Source organism: Neophocaena asiaeorientalis, unplaced genomic scaffold, assembly GCF_003031525.2.
Source record: "Neophocaena asiaeorientalis asiaeorientalis breed wild unplaced genomic scaffold, Neophocaena_asiaeorientalis_V1.1 scaffold59, whole genome shotgun sequence".
Lineage (NCBI taxonomy): Eukaryota > Metazoa > Chordata > Mammalia > Artiodactyla > Phocoenidae > Neophocaena > Neophocaena asiaeorientalis.
The window spans coordinates 17,600,301-17,619,967 of record NW_020174268.1 but is presented as its reverse complement, the minus strand read 5'-3'; the positions used below and the strand labels follow the sequence as shown (position 1 = coordinate 17,619,967).

The following is a 19,667-nucleotide window of genomic DNA, read 5'->3' as shown; positions in this document are numbered from 1 at the left end:
GCTTGCAGGCAGCTGACTGTGAGACTTCTCAGCCTCCATGACTGCATCAACCAATTCCTCAAAATAAATCTCTTCTTATATTTAAAACATATGTATATATACATATGCATATGTATATACACATGTATATACATATACATATCATACATTTCCTATGTAACTGCAGATGCATATATATAGGATATGTAATTGGAGATATGTATATATCTATTGGTTCTTTTTCTCTGGAGAACCTGGACTGATACACCCTCCTTGCCTTATTCTCTCCAGTTTTTTCTCATGAATATGTATGCTTACATCTATATACTTTTCTTACATCTATTTATCTTGTCTCTCCAGGACACTCCATCCACAGTCAGTCTATCTAGTACTTCACCTGTCTCAAGTCTTGATTGCTTGAGAAGGAGCTACCTGAAATACCAGTCACCATGTCACTTCCCTATTAAGAACCTTCCAGCAGCCCTCCAGGGTCACAGGGTCAACAAAATAGAGCCAAGCTCCTTGATTTGAGAGTCTAGGCCATTACCTGTCCCCTGCCTGCCTCCCTGGCTTTCTTTCTTTCCACAGAAATCCCATTTTAACATTGTCCTTGGAGCCACAGGAGGCTTCCCTGGCTTACTTACCCCAGACAGAGACCACCGAACTGATAGATTCAATTCTGTGCTAATGCCTGAGTCAGCCCCGTGTCCTATCAGACTCCCTGAACCACCTCTAGACTTTAAACCTACATCATGGACAGAATGAGGAAGGGGAAGAGGTTGGGTAGAAAAAAGATGTGCTTCATTCTTTTTCCCTTGGGACTTGTCCTCATGACAAATCAGAATGTGCAAAGCAAATAGCTGTCCGGTCACCAAAAGGGAGATGTGCTCAAAGTTGTGCCTGTAGCTAAACTTCTGATAAACGCGAAATCTGGGTTTCCTTCTGCCTTCCTGAAATCTTTCTGCCCAGTCTCCTGGAATCCTTACTTAACCCCAAATAAGAGGTCACTGGAGATTCAGTAATAGCAAGTTTTGTTTTTTAAATGTTACATTGAGTTACTAAGCTTCAAGAAGCTTTTCTTGTTGTTCACCATTGCTGTATTGATTGTGGAACTAAATTTTTTATCTTTTTAAAATACTGACCAGTAAATCTTCAATTGTTTTTCATATTTTCAGGAAAATAAAATAATCCAGCCTATAGTCAATGACGGAGGAAAAGTGCCTGTTTTTTTTGCCACTGAGGAGTAGTTTAATGTTCTTGGGGGAATTTGTGATTAATTTCATTTGAGTAATCAGCACTTATAATCATGTTAAATAGCTATGGCTTAAGCATTTTGATTTGCTTCTTAAATAATCTTATCAGAATCCCGACAGATTTTTTCAGCTTTAAATCATATTGACAACCTGTTCTTGACTTTATTATCCAAATATGAGGGTGAGGGCTTTTAATATTTATTTATTTATTTATTTGTTCGGTTGGGCCAGGTCCTGGTTGCAGCCCGCAGCCTCCTTAGTTGTGGCATGCGAACTCTTAGTTGCAGCATGTGTGTGGGATCTAGTTCCCTGACCAGGGATCGAACCCGGGTACCCTGCATTGGGAGCACGGAGTCTTATCCACTGTGCCACCAGGGAAGTCCTGAGGGTAAGGGCTTTTAGAAATTTTATAAGCATCAGAAATTTTTAAATGAAAGTGTCCAGTTTAATACTGTTTCTTATTTATTGGAACAGAAACCCAAATTACATAGCACAGCCCACCCAAAAAAGTTAGCTTCTGAGGTTCTGTATTTTAATCCTGCAGAGTATAAGTGACTTATAAAACCTTTCAGAAAAGACTTGGCATATTTAGTAGTGAGAGAGCAGAATCGTCACCTCTGCAGGTTTGCCATGACACTGGAGAATGTCTTGCTACAAGTGAGGTTCTTACGCATGTGAAGTACTCCAAACATACAGGAAAGTATAAGGAATTATTTAATGACAAGTATGTGCTCGTTATCTAAGTTTTGTTTTTTGGGTTTTTTTTCGCGGTACGCGGGCCTCTCACCGCTGTGGTCTCTCCCGTTGCGGAGCACAGGCTCCGGACGCGCAGGCTCAGCGGCTGTGGCTCATGGGCCCAGCCGCTCCGCAGCATGTGGGATCTTCCCAGACCGGGGCACGAACCCGTGTCCCCTGCATCGGCAGGCGGACTCTCAACCGCTGCGCCACCAGGGAAGCCCGTGTTAAGGTGTTTTATCATGTCAAGAAAGGGTCCTTCAATTCCTATTTTCTTGAGTGCTGTTAACAGGAATGGGTATTGAATTTTTGTCAAAGGTTTCTTTCAGCATCTGTGGAGATAATTATATTTTTTCCCTTTGATCTATCGATATTGATTTCCTAATATTGAAATGACCTTAAATTATTGGAATAAATCTCAACTGGTCATGGTGTATTATTTTCTTTATATGCTATTGGATTCTGTTTGCTAATATTTTTTTTCAATCCTTTTGTATCAATATTCACGAGTGACGATGATCGGCAAGTTTTTTTCTACTTTCTTTGGAGTCTTCATCAGGTTTAGGTGTCAAAATACTCAATTTATTAAAAGAATTAGGAAATTTTCCTTTATTTTTGCATCAGTATTTTGCGCCAGTTTTCTATTTGCTGCTGTAACAGATCACCACAAACTTAGTGCTTTAAAATAAAACAGATTTGTTATCTAATTGTTGTAAAAGTCAGAAGTCCAGAGTGGGTCCCCCGAGCTAAGATTGAATGCAGGCTGCATTCATTTCTGGGGGTTCTAAAGGAAAATCCACTTTCTTGCCTGTACCAACTTCTAGAGGCTGCCTCTAATCCTCAGTTCACGGTCTTCCACCTTCAGAGCCAGCAGTGGTTTTTCTCTTATCACGTTTCTCTGACATTGACTCTCCTACCTCCCTCTCCCACCTTTAGAAGTGCCTGTGATTACTTTGGGTCTTCTGGATAATCCAGGATAATCTCCCTATTTTAAGGTCAGCTGATTAGCAACCTTAATTCTGCCTGCAACTTTAATTCCTCCTTGCCATGGAGCATAACATAGTCATAAGTTCTGGGGATTCTGACATAGACATCTTTCTGGCGAAGGGAGGCATTATTCTGCCTGCCACAATTTTCAGTGCTCTAGATCAATTTATAGAACACCGGAACAGTCAGATCTTTGAAGGTTTGATAGAAGACCACGGTGAAAATATCTAGGCCTGTTGTTTTTGTGTGTGTGGTAGTTCTTTAATCTGTGGAAATTTGCTCTGTTTAAACTTTTCTTGATGGGCTCAATTCTGGTTATCTATATTTCTTTAGAAAAGTATCCATTTAATAAAGGATTTCAAATTTATTTGTATAGCGAACTGTTACAACTTTTAATTCTTGTTTCTGTTTTCTTCTTGTCATTTCTTATTTTGTTTGTACATTCTCTCTTTTTCCTTGCTCAAGTTAGCTAGTGGCTTGCAATTTTGTTAACTTCTTTCAATTAAATCTACTGGTTTCCTATTCTCTACTTCATTAATTTCTGCTTTTGCCTTTACTCTTTCATTCCCAGTGCTTTCTTTTGGTTTACTTTGTTGTTGTTTTCCAGTTTTTTCAGCTAGGTACATAAGTCATTTATTTGCATCCTTTCATTTTTCACTTACGAAAGCATTTCCAGCTATGAGTTGTCCTCTCATAACTGCTTTAAATGTATCCCATGTGTTAGGGGTTTGGTGGTTTGTTTTTAGTGGTTTTTAAAACTTTAAAAAATTTCAGTTTGTATTTTCTCTTTCACCCAAGAGTTGTTTAATGGGATTGTTTTTAGTTTGGGGTTTTTTTTTTTTGCGGTACATGGGCCTCTCACTGTTGTGGCCTCTTCCGTTGTGGAGCACAGGCTCCGGATGCGCAGGCTCAGTGGCCATGGCTAATGGGCCCAGCCGCTCTGTGGCATGTCGGATTTCCCGGACTGGGGCACAAACCCATGTCCCCTGCATTGGCAGGCGGACTCTCAACCACTGCGCCCCCAGGGAAGCCCTGTTTTTAGTTTTGATTAATGATTTCTCTTTTCATTTCATTGGTTAATAATCTCTACTTTTATTGCACTGTGATCAGAGTATTGCTTGTAATATTTCTCATTCATGGAACTTACTGATGTTTCTTTATGATCAGTTTTTATGCATGGTTCAAAGGCTCTTGACAAGATATATTTGCTTAAATTATCAAAATATAAAGTTCAGTATATATCCAAAAGGCCTACCTAATTGATTCTGCTCTGCTTTGTTTATCCACTTGATCTGTCTTGAACTGAGAGTGGTAAATCTGCTTCATAAAGTTGGTTACTTTGTTATTTGGAGCATAGATATTCATAAGTATTTTATTTTCATTGTAAATTTGGCTTTTAGCATTAAAAGGTGCCCTTCTTTGCTGTGTTTAACACTTTTAGGCTTGAATTCTTATTTGTTAGATATCAAGATTGCTGCTTCTGCTTTCTTATTGTTTTCATTTTCCTGGAATACCTTTATCCATCCATCTATATTTTGCCTTGCTATATCATTTTGTTTTATATATCACATGAATATAGCATATAGTTGGGTCTTACGTTGTGAGCTGAATTGAGAATCTTTTTCTTATAATTGGTGAAATTAGCCCATTACACGCATTGATATGGCTGATATGTTTGGTCTCAATCCTATCATAATGTTTTATAATTACATCTATTATGTTCTATTGATGTGTTTCTTTTTCTAAAGCTGTATATTCTTTGCCCTTTAATGTTAAAGAATGAAATTTAGGAACATTTTATTTTTATTTTAGTGGTTACCTTTACACTTACACCTTTTTCAGTGTTCCCAGTCCTGTTTTCTTATCTAACCTTTGACCATCTGGTTTGCCAGTTTTTAATTGTATCCTTTAACTCCTACCTATTGCCTTCACAGCAGCCAAGGAGCTTAACTTACTTTCTTTATCCTCTTCCTATTTTCTAGTTTTCCTCTTCCTAGTTTTCTTTCTTACTAGTTTTTTAGTTGCATTATTTCTTTTTAGTTGTCATGACATATAGAATTTGTACATTAGTCTTCCATCCTCGTACTCACATTTGGTTTTGTCTTAGATCTACAATTCTGTGCATAAATCCGTCAGTCCTTTTGATGAAAATTTCCCAGTCATCTCTCAGTTGAATGACACACAAACTCTAGGCTATTCCTTCAGAAAGACTCATAGGTACAAAATTCCCTATGTCCTTGTGTTTTAAACTTTCTCTATAGCCTTGATACTTGGGGAGCTTGACTTTTTAGAAAGTCCTTGTTTTATATGTTCTTTCATTAAGTTGTTCTTTGTTCGTCTTTAAATACTGCTCCATTGTTGTCTTACTTTGAATATCTAACATTTCTGCCCTTGTAATTAGGTGATATTTTTGCCTAGAGATCATGATTTTTTTCCTAATCTCTAAATTCTAACAGACTTAGTAGAAGTTAAACATCTTAGTGTTGTTTAAATCTGGGTTACTTTTCCCAGGTACCCAGTGTGTTTTTTCAAAATGAAGATTCAATTCTCTGAAAAGCTTTCTTACAGTATTTTTTTTAACATCTTTATTGGAGTATAATTGCTTTACAGTGGTGTGTTTGTTTCTGCTTTATAACAAAGGGAATCAGCTGTACGTATACATATATCTCCTCCCTCTTGTGTCTCCCTCCCACCCTCCCTATCCCACCCCTCTAGGTGGTCACAAAGCACCAAGCTGATCTCCCTGTGCTATGAGGCTGCCTCCCACGAGCTATCTATTTTACATTCGGTAGTGTATATATGTCCATGCCACTCTCTCATTTTGTCTCAGCTTACCCTTCCCCCTCCCCGTGTCCTCAAGTCCATTCTCTACATCTGCATCTTTATTCGTGTCCTACAGTATGTTTTTTAAGTATCATACCTGTTCCATTATTTTGTTTTTTCTCTTCAGGAGTCTAATAATATGAGTATTAATCCCTCTTTATCTGTTTTTCATTTCCCGTATTTTCTCCATGGCCCTTTTTTAATTCTTTCTTTTTCTCATTTTTATTTTCTTGTTTGCTTTTCTGCCTTTTAAAGTGCCTTTTATTAAATTTTCATTTTAATTTATCTTGCTTTGAGTACTTTGTAATTTAATCTTCATTTTTGAGATCACTGTCTTTTTCTTCCATTTCAAAATTCAATCAATAGCAGAGGTGTAAGAGGTGGTCAGATTCTTGGGCTATTTTTCAGGGAGAGCTGACAGGATTTGCTGCTGGACTGTATGTAGGATTAGAGTTCATTACATTATTTTCAAAGAATTGTGGTCACCTTCACTGCAAGTGCAGACTTTTTGCAAACATCAGGTATAATCACTAGTTGTGAGGCACCTACCATTTCCTTCCCTGAAGTGGTAGCATATTTGAGAATCTGGGCATATGATGTAGAGTAGAAGCTATGGAGCCGTTGGTTGGAGGCCATGTGGCGATCTACAGTGAGCATTGCTGATAACGTTTAGCGACAGACCTACACAGATAAATGGCCAGGGTCTTCTCATCAGTGGAAAAAGAGAAAGAGGAAAATAGTAGGGCGGTTGGGAGAGTCAGCTTTCTCCCACGCTTAGGTAGTAAAGATAACAACGCACAGTGGCACGCTTAATGTCTTGTACTTCTTCAGAGCTGCAAATGGAAAGAAAGGTCCGGGCGGATGTCAGAGCGGTTTCTCTGTCTTTGCTTGATGATATCTATGCAGTTGGGCCCGAGGATTAATGTTCTGCCGGGGTCGTAAACACCCCCCACCAAACATTAGAGCAACAGCTGTGTTGTTCCCTGTTAGCAGGTCTCTATGTCTTGAAGTTCTCTGCCTTTAGCTAGGATGAGTCTGCTCAACGTTTAATGTATTTATTCAACATGTCCCGGTACTTACTGTGTGCCTGGTACTGTGCTGAGTGATAAGGACGCTGTCATGTCCTTAGAGGCTCTCTCAGAGCTGGTGACCTTATACAGGAAGGCAGACAGGTCAGAGAACTGTTGGATCGCCATGGTCAGAGGTGCTACAAAGGAAGAGTAGAGGTTTCTGGGAAAACCTTCACCTAGCTGAGGTGCCGGGGACTAGTCTTAACAAAAGTAAGAAGCCATATGCCGAGTTCAGTGAGTTACACATCATTCCCATTCCTGCAGTGACCCCGTCTGTTCTTGGAGAGGCTACTGCTTCATCATGGTATAGTCAGGAGGGTTAGGGCACTGGGATAGACACCTAGATTGGTCACAGACACCACTCCAGTGTCCACGTCCTTTCACCCTTTCTTTATAATGGCCAGTCAGTCGCACTGCTGACTGATATTCGGCTTGTGGTCCACAGTGACCACCCTTCTTATCTAATGTATGTCAGATAGACAGATGCACTTTGCAGCTTTGCCAACTGTTGCCCATCTCTGTATCTGATTCTATCAGTTATCCAGTCTTGTCCAGCCTATTTATCCAGCTAGTAAAGGTCATTTTGAATTTCACGGCTCTTACAAGAGTAGACAGCTCTTCTGAATATAATGTGGAAACTTAAGGAGGATACCTCTCCTGCAGTCATCCTAGTCACTGACTTAAAAGGAAAAAAAATAAAGGTACTGTCAAAGACTAACAGATTAAAAACAAAAAAGATTGTCATACCTAAATAGCAGCCTTCCTACTTGGGTATTACAGAAAAGTGACAGCTCTTTTGACAAGTATCTAAGAACAGAATAGTATATATGTCATTTGTTTCTTTTTTTTTAATACCCTTAATATTCTAGATCCTGGTTATTACATCAAAGGTGTTTCAGAGCATCTATTGTCTGTATGCAAATGATCGTAACCATCAATTACTTCCAGTTTCAAAATTTCTGTTTCATATTTTCCCTTTCCAGCCCGTTCCCACCTCATTAAAATTTCTAGATGGCTTGTGTCTGGTAAATGCTGTGCATATTTTCCTGGCATCCCCTTTGCTGAAATCCAGTGCAAGAGCTGCAGCCCATATTTTAGATGCATGGAGACAGGAGGGGCATGGACGGCGGAACCACAATAAACAGATGGTTGCCTTGACAGTCTGTAAGAGGCTCTCATGATCGTTTTTCATGGTTTTTCTTTTGAAATAAGTAGTGAGACAGACATACAGTTCTGATCTCGTTGACCTCCTGCACATGGCCCATGGCTGACAAACTGCACGAAACAACAAAACGCTTCTGCCAGGAAGCCACCATCACTGAGCTCCACTCCTGCGAGGTCCTTCCTGCGTCACTTGAGGCAGTGGTCACGGAGACCAAGTCCCAAGGCAGACTGCTGGTGCCATGGGTGTGAACTGAGGGAGGCACAGCAAGGGGGCGGGATATTTTGGGGAAGGCACATGTAAACAATTACGATTACATGGAGCAGAATGTCATGAGCAACAGCAAGTACACACAATGACGTGAAATCAGAGAGAAGGAGAAAATTCACTCCAGTGGAAGGATCAGGCAGAAGAGGTGAAGTGGCACTGATGGGACAGCGCAGTCGGGTTTGAGCCGAGGGAGCCTTGTGTCTGATGGGTGATTGGGGCTGGGGGATAGGTCAGGAACTCCAAGTTCAAGGAAGACAGAGAAACAAGAATCATAAAACTGACTATTTTAACGTTGACTTATGCCCAAGGTTTCTACTGTGTCAGTTTGAAGTTATTCGTACATTGGTTTGTAAATGTACCTTAAAAAAAAACACACACACACTACAGTAGAGGCTCTTGCTCCAGATTCTGAAAATGTGGGGCAATTTCATAAGTATGTTTGAATTTCTTTTATATTTTTATATACTCACATCCCTCATCCAGATTATAACACAGACTTATAATTATGTAGGCCTTACAGATAAAAGCACAGTGGTAAAGACACAGCTTCTAAGTCAGATCTGAGTTCAGGACCCCACTCCATCTTTTCCTTGCTTGATGTTTGCACGGCAGGATGTCCGATCTCTGAGCCTCATTTTCCTCATCTGCGAAATGAAGACGATAATAGGGCTGATTTCGCGTTGCTCTGTGAGGGTTACATGAGCTGTTTGCATGTGAGCCCTAAGCACAGTGCCTGGCATCTGCTAATGATCAGTTAACGTTCATCATTATTTATCGCTCTAAAACATCACGTGTTTATGAGGTTTTCTCTGAAGAGGTATCCCAATAGACCTTCTTATAACTTTTCTGAATGTTTGTTCCTACTCCCATGCAAAAAAAAAAAATATACCAGGAATAAAATTCATCTCAAGCTTTTTTTAAATATTAGGAACTAAAATGTCCCAGATTTCATCAGGCTGCGAGGTCACAGCTTCCTTTGTGCTAAATTACAGTAGTCTAGTCCCCCATTCTCTATGCCTTCAAGAAGTTTAGCCTTTTCTTCAGATATCCATGCATTTGGGGGACTCTTTAGAAAATTCCTATGCCGGCCCTTGGCTTGGGCATGTTGTATAGGCCAGTTGATCTCCCCCAAAGTGAGTTTCATTGAGCACTTTTTCTCATCTAAAGGCCCCAAGAGAAGGAGCTGTTACTGTCTCATTCCATCCTAAGGCCCCATCCTGATTTCTTCGTGACATCTTCTAAGGACGTTTTGTCTAAGGGAAGGACCACTTCCTTCAAGGGAAATCTCGGTCCAAACAGGTGGCCCTCAAAAGACAATGAACAACACGGGATTTGTGATGTGTAACTCCCACCCCCAACTAGAAGGAACCAGGGCACCTGGAGGGGAGGGATGGCTGGTCCCAGATCTGTAGCAGGAAACATCCCAGGTGAGCCTAAGATACTGTGTTATGTCAGAAAGCAAGAAAGGGAGACGAATGAGTTGTGTCAAAAGGACACAGGGGCCATTAAGAAGGTGCTCCCATTGGTCCGAGATGAGATTAAACTGAGCATCTAAAAAGGGTAATAAATGCAATCGATTAAAACACATTGTGTATATTAACATAAAAACATGAATTTATAATGATGTTTAGAAGAAGTGAGAGAAAGCAAATAACCTCATTGGGTACCATTACAACCCCAAGTCTTTATTCAGAAAATTGGCACTTAAAGGGAAAGGAGTGAGCATTTATCCCATCTTTCCTGTACAACCTGTATTGCTGGGAATTGAAATCGCCCTAGTTGATACAGAAAACTTCTTTTCTTGTATAAAAGGTCTAGCCAAGAAATGCAAAAGGATGATAGAGTCAGAACATCATGTTGTAACTCCTAATGAAATAGTCGATTCAGGTAATAATCATTAACAAAAGCATTAGATGAGCTGATGATGGGGAACTTCATAATGGAAGAGATGAAGCCATCACGTCTGATTCACTGTAGCATCACTGACGATGGAACCCCCAGTCATTGTGTGCTTCCCGATGGGTTGCAGGGTCATGCCCACAGTATCACATCCGAGGTATTGTTGCCCAGGTACATTCAACCTCAAATCTCATCCAGCCTCAAGAACTAAATTTTATTTACAGGGTTGTAGGAACAAGGGAAATGACATTACAAGGAAGCAAAGAGGCAAGTCCAGAATGTGGGACATTCTATAAGCCAACCAACCCAGTTTCTGAACAAATCAATGGCGGCAGGGAGATAGGAAGGGGAGGGTGGGCCCTACTGGTTGATAAAAGAGGCCTAGGAGACTTAACACCTAATGTAATATGTGAACCTAGTTTGGCTCAAGAAAACCAACTGTAAAATAATTTTGTTTCAGAGAAGCCAGGGAAATGTTATTACAGACTAAGTGTTAGATGCAAGGATATATTGTAAATTTTGTTCGCGGTTTTAACAGCATTGTGATTATGTAAAAATGCTCAGAATTTTCAGCAATGCATACTAAAATATGTAGGGCTTGACTTTAAAATACTTTAACAAACAAAAAAAGAAAAAAGGGACAAGTGAAAATAAAGTTTCAAATCTTGATAATTGCTGAATCTGGGTGATGGACATATGAAAAAAAAAAGTTTAAATAAAAAAGGGATAGATGTAACATATGTGCCAAAATCTTGGTAACTGTTGAAACTGGGTATATGAAGGTCCTTCATATTTATCCCTCTGTTTTTGAGTACATTTGAAGTTTTTTCACTGACCAAATAAAGACGGCGTAACTCTAGGACACTGGTACATTTCTCAAAATCTGGGTTGTTTGCTCTGAGATCTCACCATGTGTGTGATTTGAGCACAGCCAGTCCCGGGCCCCTTGGCGCCCTCTGTGCACAGGAAGAGAAGCTGAATCCGTCTTTCTTTGGGAAGCCTCGCCTCTCACCCTCTCTCCTGTGGGCAGCAGCGGGAGCAAGCATGCTCAGACCTCTCACAAGAACAAGCAGTCATTTTCTAGGATGGTGCAATCTAAATCCTAATTTAGAAGGAAACCGTGTCCTCAGGTGCAGAAACGCAGTTCTGCCCGAAGAAAGCCTTCTGCACATGGCGCTGGGAGACGCCAGCTTCTTAGAGCCCCCCTGCCCTGCTGCTCCACCCACAAGAGAGGCTTTGCTCTGTCTTCACTTGATCAGAAACTTACTGTGCAAGGACCGCCTACGCCCAGGGGAATGCACGCCACCACTTCTTTATTTTTATCTGTCGTAAAATGCACATGACATAACATTTACCACTTCAGCCACTTAAGTGTACAGTTCAGTACCATTCAGTGCAGTCACATTATGAGGCTCCAGCCTCTAGAGCTCTTTCCATCTTGCAAAACTGAAGCTCTGTCCCCATTAAGTATCTCCCCATTCCCGCCTTTCCCACAGCCCCTGGCAACCACCGTTCTGTGTCTAGGAATCCGACAACTCTAGGGACCTCATGTAAGTAGGATCATACCGTATTTGTCTTTTTGTGACTGGCTTATTTCACATAGCGTAAGGTCTTCAAGGTTCATCCGTTGTAGCACGTGACAGGATTTCCTTCCTTTTTAAGGCAGAATAATATTGCGTTGTATGGATGGGTACATTTTGTTTATCCATTCATCCATCGATGGACACTTGGGTTGCTTCCCAAGTGTCTTGGTTTGTGATCAGTGCTGCTATGAACATGGGTGTACCAAGGCATCGCTTCTTGCAATATCAGGTTTTTCTCCCATGGTGTCAAAAGCCTCCAGCAACAGCTCTCAGACCAGGTTGAAGCTCAAGGTCCTGTCAGCTCTTCTCTCTCCGAGAGGTCTGCCTGAGCTCACTGCCAGAGAGGGCAAGCCTGTGTGAGAGGGAGGCACCTGTGTACCTCCTGACATCAAAGAGCCCAGGCGGTGGTCACTGCCTTCCCCTGATACACTTTGTCTGAAAACAATAAAAGTAATACATTCTGGCAAGATGGTAAACAGTGGAAATTCACTCCCTCACCCCTATTTTCCATTCCCCAAGGATCAGCTGCTGTTGGATGAACGGTGGGATTTTTTCCAACAGATTTATTGTAGACGTATACAAACGCATATGTGTGTATAGTTCTGCTTCATTTTTCATAAAAATTTCCATACACTGGAAAGGGGCTAGATATCGAGGGTGTTCCCGTTTTTATGCTGTTACAAATGACGCTAAACTGAATATCCTTATGCATACACTCTCGTATATATGTGTTACTGTAGGATAGAAGTCGATCTGTTGGGTCAGTGTATGTACATTTAAAATTTTAATAGAAACAGCCTAAAGAATTATACCAGTTTACCTGTTAGTGCTAAAGAAAGATTTGAGTTTATTCTTTCAAGTTGACGACAAACATTCTGGTCTGTTGTTATTTAATCACCAAATATCCTTGACCTCTCTACAAGCAAATCTAAGTCGCCTGTGCTACTTAATTAAAATCGTCTTGGAAAAATCTCAAGTTAGTAAGATTATCTAATTTTAACTATTGTCTGCTTCCAGTCTTAGGTAAATTTAATGGGCAAAATTGTATACTTCTGCAGACAGTACATTTCAGGATTTCTCCCCTGAGATATCAGGAAGTATAAAGTTAATTTCATAAATATTTGCATCTCTCTCAGGATTACACAAACATATTTTTAAATACCACGTTTCTTTTGAAATTAAAAAAAAAAAAACCTTCGCTCCCACCCCTGTCCCTTTTTGATTTTGAACTTTTTGAAAAATTACAAATCGTCCAGAAAGATCCAGTCCGCTAAGACTTTTATGCTGATATGCCCACGAGATATAGCTGCCCACACCCCAATTTTAATTACTTAAGCCACTTGAATGGTTTGGTCTGTCAAATAAGACAAGCGATTTCACGATTGTATTTCAAATATAAAGATTTCCTCCAATGGGGCAAAACTGTTCGTGGCACACAAATTTGAAAAGGAGCAATGGGTGGTCCCCTCCGCGCCGCCCCGCTCCGCCCAGGCAACGATGCCCTGAGAGGCGGGTTACATGGAGGAAAGGCCGTGTATTATGCATCACGTTTATAAGCGTCTTTACTTCTCGGGAAAATAGAAAGCCAGTATTTGAGCAGAGCCACGTCTCTCGCAGTCCTCTCCATGGTCCTCAGCCCAAGCATCCCTGGAAGACCAGCCCTTTTGTGTTTCCTGCGTCCTCTCCAGGCGTGGCTGCGTCGCGCCGGGGCGCGACCGCGCGAGGGGGAGGGCTGGGAGCGGCGCGCCGGCTGTCCCCTCCGGGAGGTGGCATCGGTAGATGCTCGATTGTTACGCGACGATTGATTTGCCTCACTCTGAGGATTCCAGTGGCAAAGTGACCCTCCCTCCAACTGTCCCCTCCCTTCCTGGCTCCCGCCCTGCCTCTCCCCGCAGCGGGAACCCAACGCGGCCGCCCCGCGTTCCTCCTCCTTCTCTCCTTCCTCTGGTTCCCGGATTCCAGAAGTTATTAGGAGAAATAAGGTAGCCGAGGGGACCACATGGAAGTTGTGACAGCTCCCAGCGGCGCGCCCCTCTCGCTGGAGCCATCACCTCGCCTTAGCGATTACCCGCCGACACACTGAATGAAGGAGGTCCCCTTGCCAGCCAGCCTGCCGAGATGGGCCACTGCTGCTGCAAGCCTTATAACTGCCTTCAGTGCCTGGACAAGACGGTACTTTGCCTTCCCTGTCTCTCTCTCCCTCCCCTCCTCCTTCCAAAGGGCAGAGAGAAGGCCAGAGCCAGCGCCTCTGTCCCTGTCCCCGGCATGCGTGTGCACTTGTCTTGTGGGTGAGCATGAGGCCGCCCTGACTGGCTCCCGGTGCCGAATGGGAGCGGTGTTGGCAGAAACACCAGGGTCTCCCATACTCTGCAGTGCCTTACATAATTGCCTTCCTGCAGTCTCAGATGTAACTGTTGCATTCTCCTGAAACAGGAGGGCTCTGCTCCAACATCTTGAAATTCAAACTGCCAAGAAATCCTTGGAATATTCTTACTGCATTTTAATGTACCTGCGAAATCTAAGACGGTCCAGTGGGGAATTTAGATTAGCTAGACGTGTTTCCCTCGGCCAACTGGTAACTTTGAAAGTTTGCCACCCTTTTTGACAAACAGCATCCATCCTTGTAATTTCTGTTCTTAAGGTCAGAGAAGCAAGCACCGGTCCAGTTATTCTCTCTGTACGTGTTTGCCTCACGTAGGGGTGAAGAACATAGAGGTGAAAACTTAAGAAGCTGGAGAGCCTGAGGGTGTGTTCCAGTTTTCACTGGAAGGAAAATTCACAGCCAGGGAATGGAGAACAGAGTGTGAGCAAGCATTGTATGACAATTCCAACACAAAGCCTCTTTGCTTTTGACATTTGCCTGTGAGCTTGCAGAGGGATTAAGATATGCTTTTAATTTCACTGTTAGAAATGTGCTGGCATTTCTAGTAGTGATATAAAATAAAATATACCACTCTTGTCTCTGTGGTATATTTTATTATCACACACATTTGGATTTCTCAAAATGCATGAAATGGAGTTTAACGAGAGGTTGAAGTTCCCTCCTTTCTACTCATGGGCGTCAGCTGTATGGCTTGAGGTATAGTATGTGACCAGGTGCAGGGAAATGAATGGCTTAATATAAAACACATTACGAGGAGGTCACTTGGGAACATCTTAGTTATCAGTTGTGTTTATGAACCTTGACCTAAAGGAGGGTTACGTACCACCTGGGAAAGTTAAACGGATGCCTTACAAGTCCCCTGGTCCTTCTCTTCCAGTAGAAATAACTATCTCAGTGGGATTGGCTTTTGCTACCGTGACTAAGAACTGAGATATTTATGTACACATTTATGTGCTTTTGACAAATAGAAGTATGCAACCTTTGCACTCAGTTATCTGCACATCCAACGTGGAAGTGATTAAGCCCTTTTTTCAAGAGAAATGGTCACCAAAAGGTGTTGAAGGAAGCCTTGTAACAGTAATTATTATAAAAGGGAAGGATTTGCTACAAGTACAACAATATTATAATGTTCATATTTCTAAGCTCTGGTACAGAAGTTTTCGAAATAGTAGCTGATTAAAGGTCTTTTTAGAGAAAATATATTTTGAAGTGAATCCATCCTCCTCTTTTGTTTCAAATCAGGTTGTTGAAAACTATTATCCCTGTGTCAATCTTTAAATTGGAGATTTTAGGAAGATAATTAAATGTTATTTCATTGCAGTGTGATGTTTAAGTGACTTGCAAATGTTTTAGCTTTGAAACTTCAACCTTAAGGCAAATTATTCTTTCCTGATGAAAACTTAAAAGCTTACACAGCATTTATAAACTTTCTCATTAAGTTTACACCCACATTTCTTGATGTTTCTTTGCTGTATTTTAGAATGGTATTCCCACTGGCGGTTTTATAGATGTATGTTCATAGGTGCTCATTTTAGGGATTAAGGGCTTTCCTTTTTTCATTAAAAAATTTGTTGTTTTATTTAGTTACCCACCTTTCAGCATAACTTCGCAGGCAGTATGCCAAAATCATTTGTTTATTCAATAGTTACCTATTGGGCCAGGCATGGTCTACTAGGACTATTATGGGATTCCATTCCAAACTCTGGAAATCAGTTTACTCTTTAAGTCCCACAATAAAAGCCTTCAGTTTGCTGATCAGCTCTGACAATCCCAGCATCAACCTGGTTTGAAAGAGACCTGATAAAATGGTCAATGAAGTTGTTTCTGATTACTTTAGCCCATTTTAATAAACCATAAAAAAAGAAAGGAAACATTCCCTCTGAACTCTGTATAGATACAAAATAGAAAACTTTATTTTGTGAAGTAAAAATGTCTTTAACAGTTTGATCGTAGTGCAGCTGAAGATGTTTTGAAAAGAATGGGGAGACGATTGTAGATAAGTCATCAGTTCAGAGATGCGCCAAGAAATATTAGTCTTTTTTTTTTTTGCGGTACGCAGGCCTCTCACTGCCGCAGCCTCTCCTGTCACGGAGCACAGGCTCCGGACGTGCAGGCCCAGCAGCCATGGCTCACGGGCCCAGCAGCTCCGCGGCATGTGGGGTCTTCCCAGACCGGGGCACGAACCCGTGTCCTCTGCATCGGCAGGCGGACTCTCAACCACTGCGCCACCAGGGAAGCCCCAAGAAATGTTAGTCTTAAGATGCTTCTTTAACATGAGTTTATTGGGGGGGGGCGGAAAGTAAGGAATCTTACCTAGAGTATAAAATGCATAAAAAGTTGTTAAGTGAACAAATAGTTTTTAAAAGCTGATCGTGCCTAGGCATTTTAACGTTAAAAATACCTGTAAAAACATCGATGGTATTTCTTACTCGTTTGCTCTGTGCCCAGTTATTATGGGGACTAGCAAAGATTTCCTAAAAGGCACAGCCCGTCCTATGGAGTTTACCAGTTATTTGTTTGGTTGTATTTCCACCTTTTCCAGAGAAATTGCAAGTGAGGTAGGCAACAGTAACACATACAGGGCAATTCAAGCATTAGTACAAGACTGGAGTATCATTAAGTGAAAGTCATGTGGTACTGATCCTACCTGTTTCTGGCATCCAGTGAAAGGAGAAGTCAGTGCTGGAATATAAGGCGAGGTTTCTTGGAAGGAGTGGATCCTGACTTGCACGTTGAGGAACAGGGTAGAGTTTTGAGAAGGACTGTACCTCTAAGCAAAGAGTTCAGGGGTGAAGATGTTTTAGCCCACTTTGGTGAAAGATGAGAGTCAGCATCGGGATACAGAAGCACATAGGGAGCGTGGGGAGATGTTTTCTAGGCTGAAAACCAGACCCAGGTTTTTTAACTTGAGTTAAGAAGAAGTAGGGATCCATCTTGGGATTTGAGAGGCGGTCCGTAGGAAGACTCATTCTCTACAGGGATTTGAAAGGGACAAGTATGACCCAGGAAGGCCCCTGGGACACCCAGATGGATCCCCAAGAGTCCATTCACCAGCAGGCTCAGTGTGGTCCAGGCTCAAGCCAGCAGCTCTGCACATGCAGACACTTGCCAGAGTTGGTCACTCTGAGGAACGTTGAGGTACTAAGAGAAATCAAGTAGATGTACAATTAGAACGCCAACTTGTTTTTTAACAATGAGTAATACACCTGACCAGCAAGAGAATGATTACAAACCCGATAAACGTGGGATTTCTTTTTAGAGTCAAAGTCTAGCCTCATAAGAAGCTTTGATGAGGATGGAATGTTATTTAGGCATCCAGTGACCTCATGTCCCATCCCCACTCCAGCCTGAAATCATGTGGGAGGCTGTGCGATTGTTACTCGCCCTGGTGACTGCCTCTTCCAATCTCCCTTTGCTTTGCTTCCATTTCTATGACCCGCTCTTGTCTTACTGCTTTAGGTCCGGTCCTTTCCCTTTAGGGGTTACTTTGCATATCTCTACCCTAACCTTTTCTGTGTTGCTTATCATCTCAGAGGCTAATCTTACTTACCTTTTCTCTAAATTCTTGGTAGGGGTGTGAGTTGGGGGAAGGCACCTCACTGCTTCTCCCAGGTATGCACGGGTGATGGGACAGTAATAAATTTGGGAAGGTCACTCAAAGACGATAGAATCCAGAAAGGTCAAGAGACTTCTTCAGTGAGACATAGGTGGATTAAAAATCATGGTTCTGGCTAATTTTCCTTTCTTTTGCTTGCTCTGGGATCCAGAATTTTCCAGCCTTACTTCTTTTGATTCACATTTCTTCTCCTTGGGCCCCACAAGTCTCTGCCCTTCCTAAATGTTCCTAGGTAATCCAGGTTTGTTCTGATGCCCCCCTATTAACTACCGCCTCTTAGGTAAGCTAGATGTTTTGCGGTCATTAACACCCAAGCATGCACAAAGGCAAAGGCTGGAATGATGCATCTTAAAATTTAGTCTGGTTTCTCTTGAAACCAGATATGGCTTTGCTCATTTTCCACGCGACCAGACACTGACACATATTTAAGAATATTAAATGTGAATGATGCTTTCCCTTTGACCAGTCTATATTAGATTTCATTTCCGAGTAGAAAAGCAGACATAAAATACAGTGGGCTGTGTTAATTATATGTGAAAGAAATAATACTTATTGATTAAGTCAAAGCATGGCATCAATGCTGCCTTAAAGCCATAATAACTGAAATGAATAAAAGGTCAGTTCACCTCCCAAAGGAATTTTCCACAGAGCTGTATTATGAATCTGGCCAGTCTTCACAGTGATACTAATATTGAAAATGAATGCAGTATTCACAAAGGGTGAAAAGAGGACAACACTGAAGACTTAGGTGTTCTGTTGATGTCACCTGGTGGCTGGCTCGTTTTGAAATACAAAAGAAAATGTTTCCCTATTAAGACAAGTTCTGCCGTGTAGAATTAAACCCTCAGCTGTGAACTCATGAGTGAGAAGCAATATTGTTTCTGGGAAGAATGAAAGAAATCCCTTAACCTCTTTGTCATTTCATGTGTAGTATATGACTTAGGATTTCAAAAATTCATAATAAAAAGGATCTGGATGTTTCCTCAAATACCAGAATTCTGTAGATATTTTAATTTTTCACTCCTCGTTAGGGTTCTTTTGTTTAGCCTGGGAAAAAGTGGCCCAGCTCACATGATTGAATTTTCCTGATCTGCACCGATTTCAGGGCAGGCTAAAAAGATAGGAAAGATTAGTTGGGAGTCTTTAAGCTTACATATATATATAGAGATTTTTTTAATGTACATACATATGTCCCTCTTTAAAAAAATACATCAGGGCTTCCCTGGTGGCGCAGTGGTTGAGAGTCCACCTGCGGATGCAGGGGATATGGGTTCGTGCCCCGGTCTGGGAAGATCCCACATGCTGCGGAGCGGCTAGGCCCGTGAGCCATGGCCGCTGAGCCTGCGCGTCCGGAGCCTTTGCTCCGCGACGGGAGAGGCCACAACAGTGAGAGGCCCCGTGTACCGCAAAAACAAAAAAAAAAATCAAATGGGGAAGAGGGAGCTGATAAAAAACACTCAGAACTAAGTGAATTTTATGAAGTTGTCATCAGTACGCTTGTAGCTGATCAAGCATTCTTTCAGGGACAGTCAGAGACCAGAAGCAGACACTTGGCAAGAAAAGGCAAAGGGCCCCTCTGATGGGGGTGACAGAGGTTCCCAGAAATAGCCCCAGGTGCTGTCTTGTGTCGATGGCCCTTCTGGCCTTTGCCTGGGCTGCTCCCTTCCTGGGCCCCCTGCTTACGCATCCTCTGGTCTCAGGAAATCTCCAGGCCAGCCCTGCCTGGTTGAGTTGTATCACATTGTTTTGTAATTGCTTATTTATTTACTGACTCTTTGGGAGACTCTTAAGCTTCTTGAAGGCAGAAGTATCCTGCCTGGCCTGTCTGCCTGCCACATAGTAGACACTAAGTAAATATATGTAGTGTTGGATACATTCCTGTTTCTGGATCATTTGGGGTGAAAGCA

The 19,667-nt window shown here is 41.8% G+C and overlaps 1 protein-coding gene across 2 annotated transcripts in view; it reads left to right on the top strand.

The window, feature by feature from the left end:
• Positions 1-19,667, top strand: part of MTUS2 (microtubule associated scaffold protein 2) — a 312,496-nt gene that overhangs the window by 239,352 nt on the left and 53,477 nt on the right. The window contains exon 1 of one of the 2 annotated variants that reach the window (XM_024755525.1): positions 13,880-13,933. The exons of the other annotated variant lie outside the window; for it this stretch is intronic. Coding sequence (XP_024611293.1) covers positions 13,880-13,933 — 54 coding nt within the window. Of the gene's footprint in view, positions 1-13,879; positions 13,934-19,667 lie in introns of those variants that run through there. 2 annotated transcript variants of the gene reach the window in all.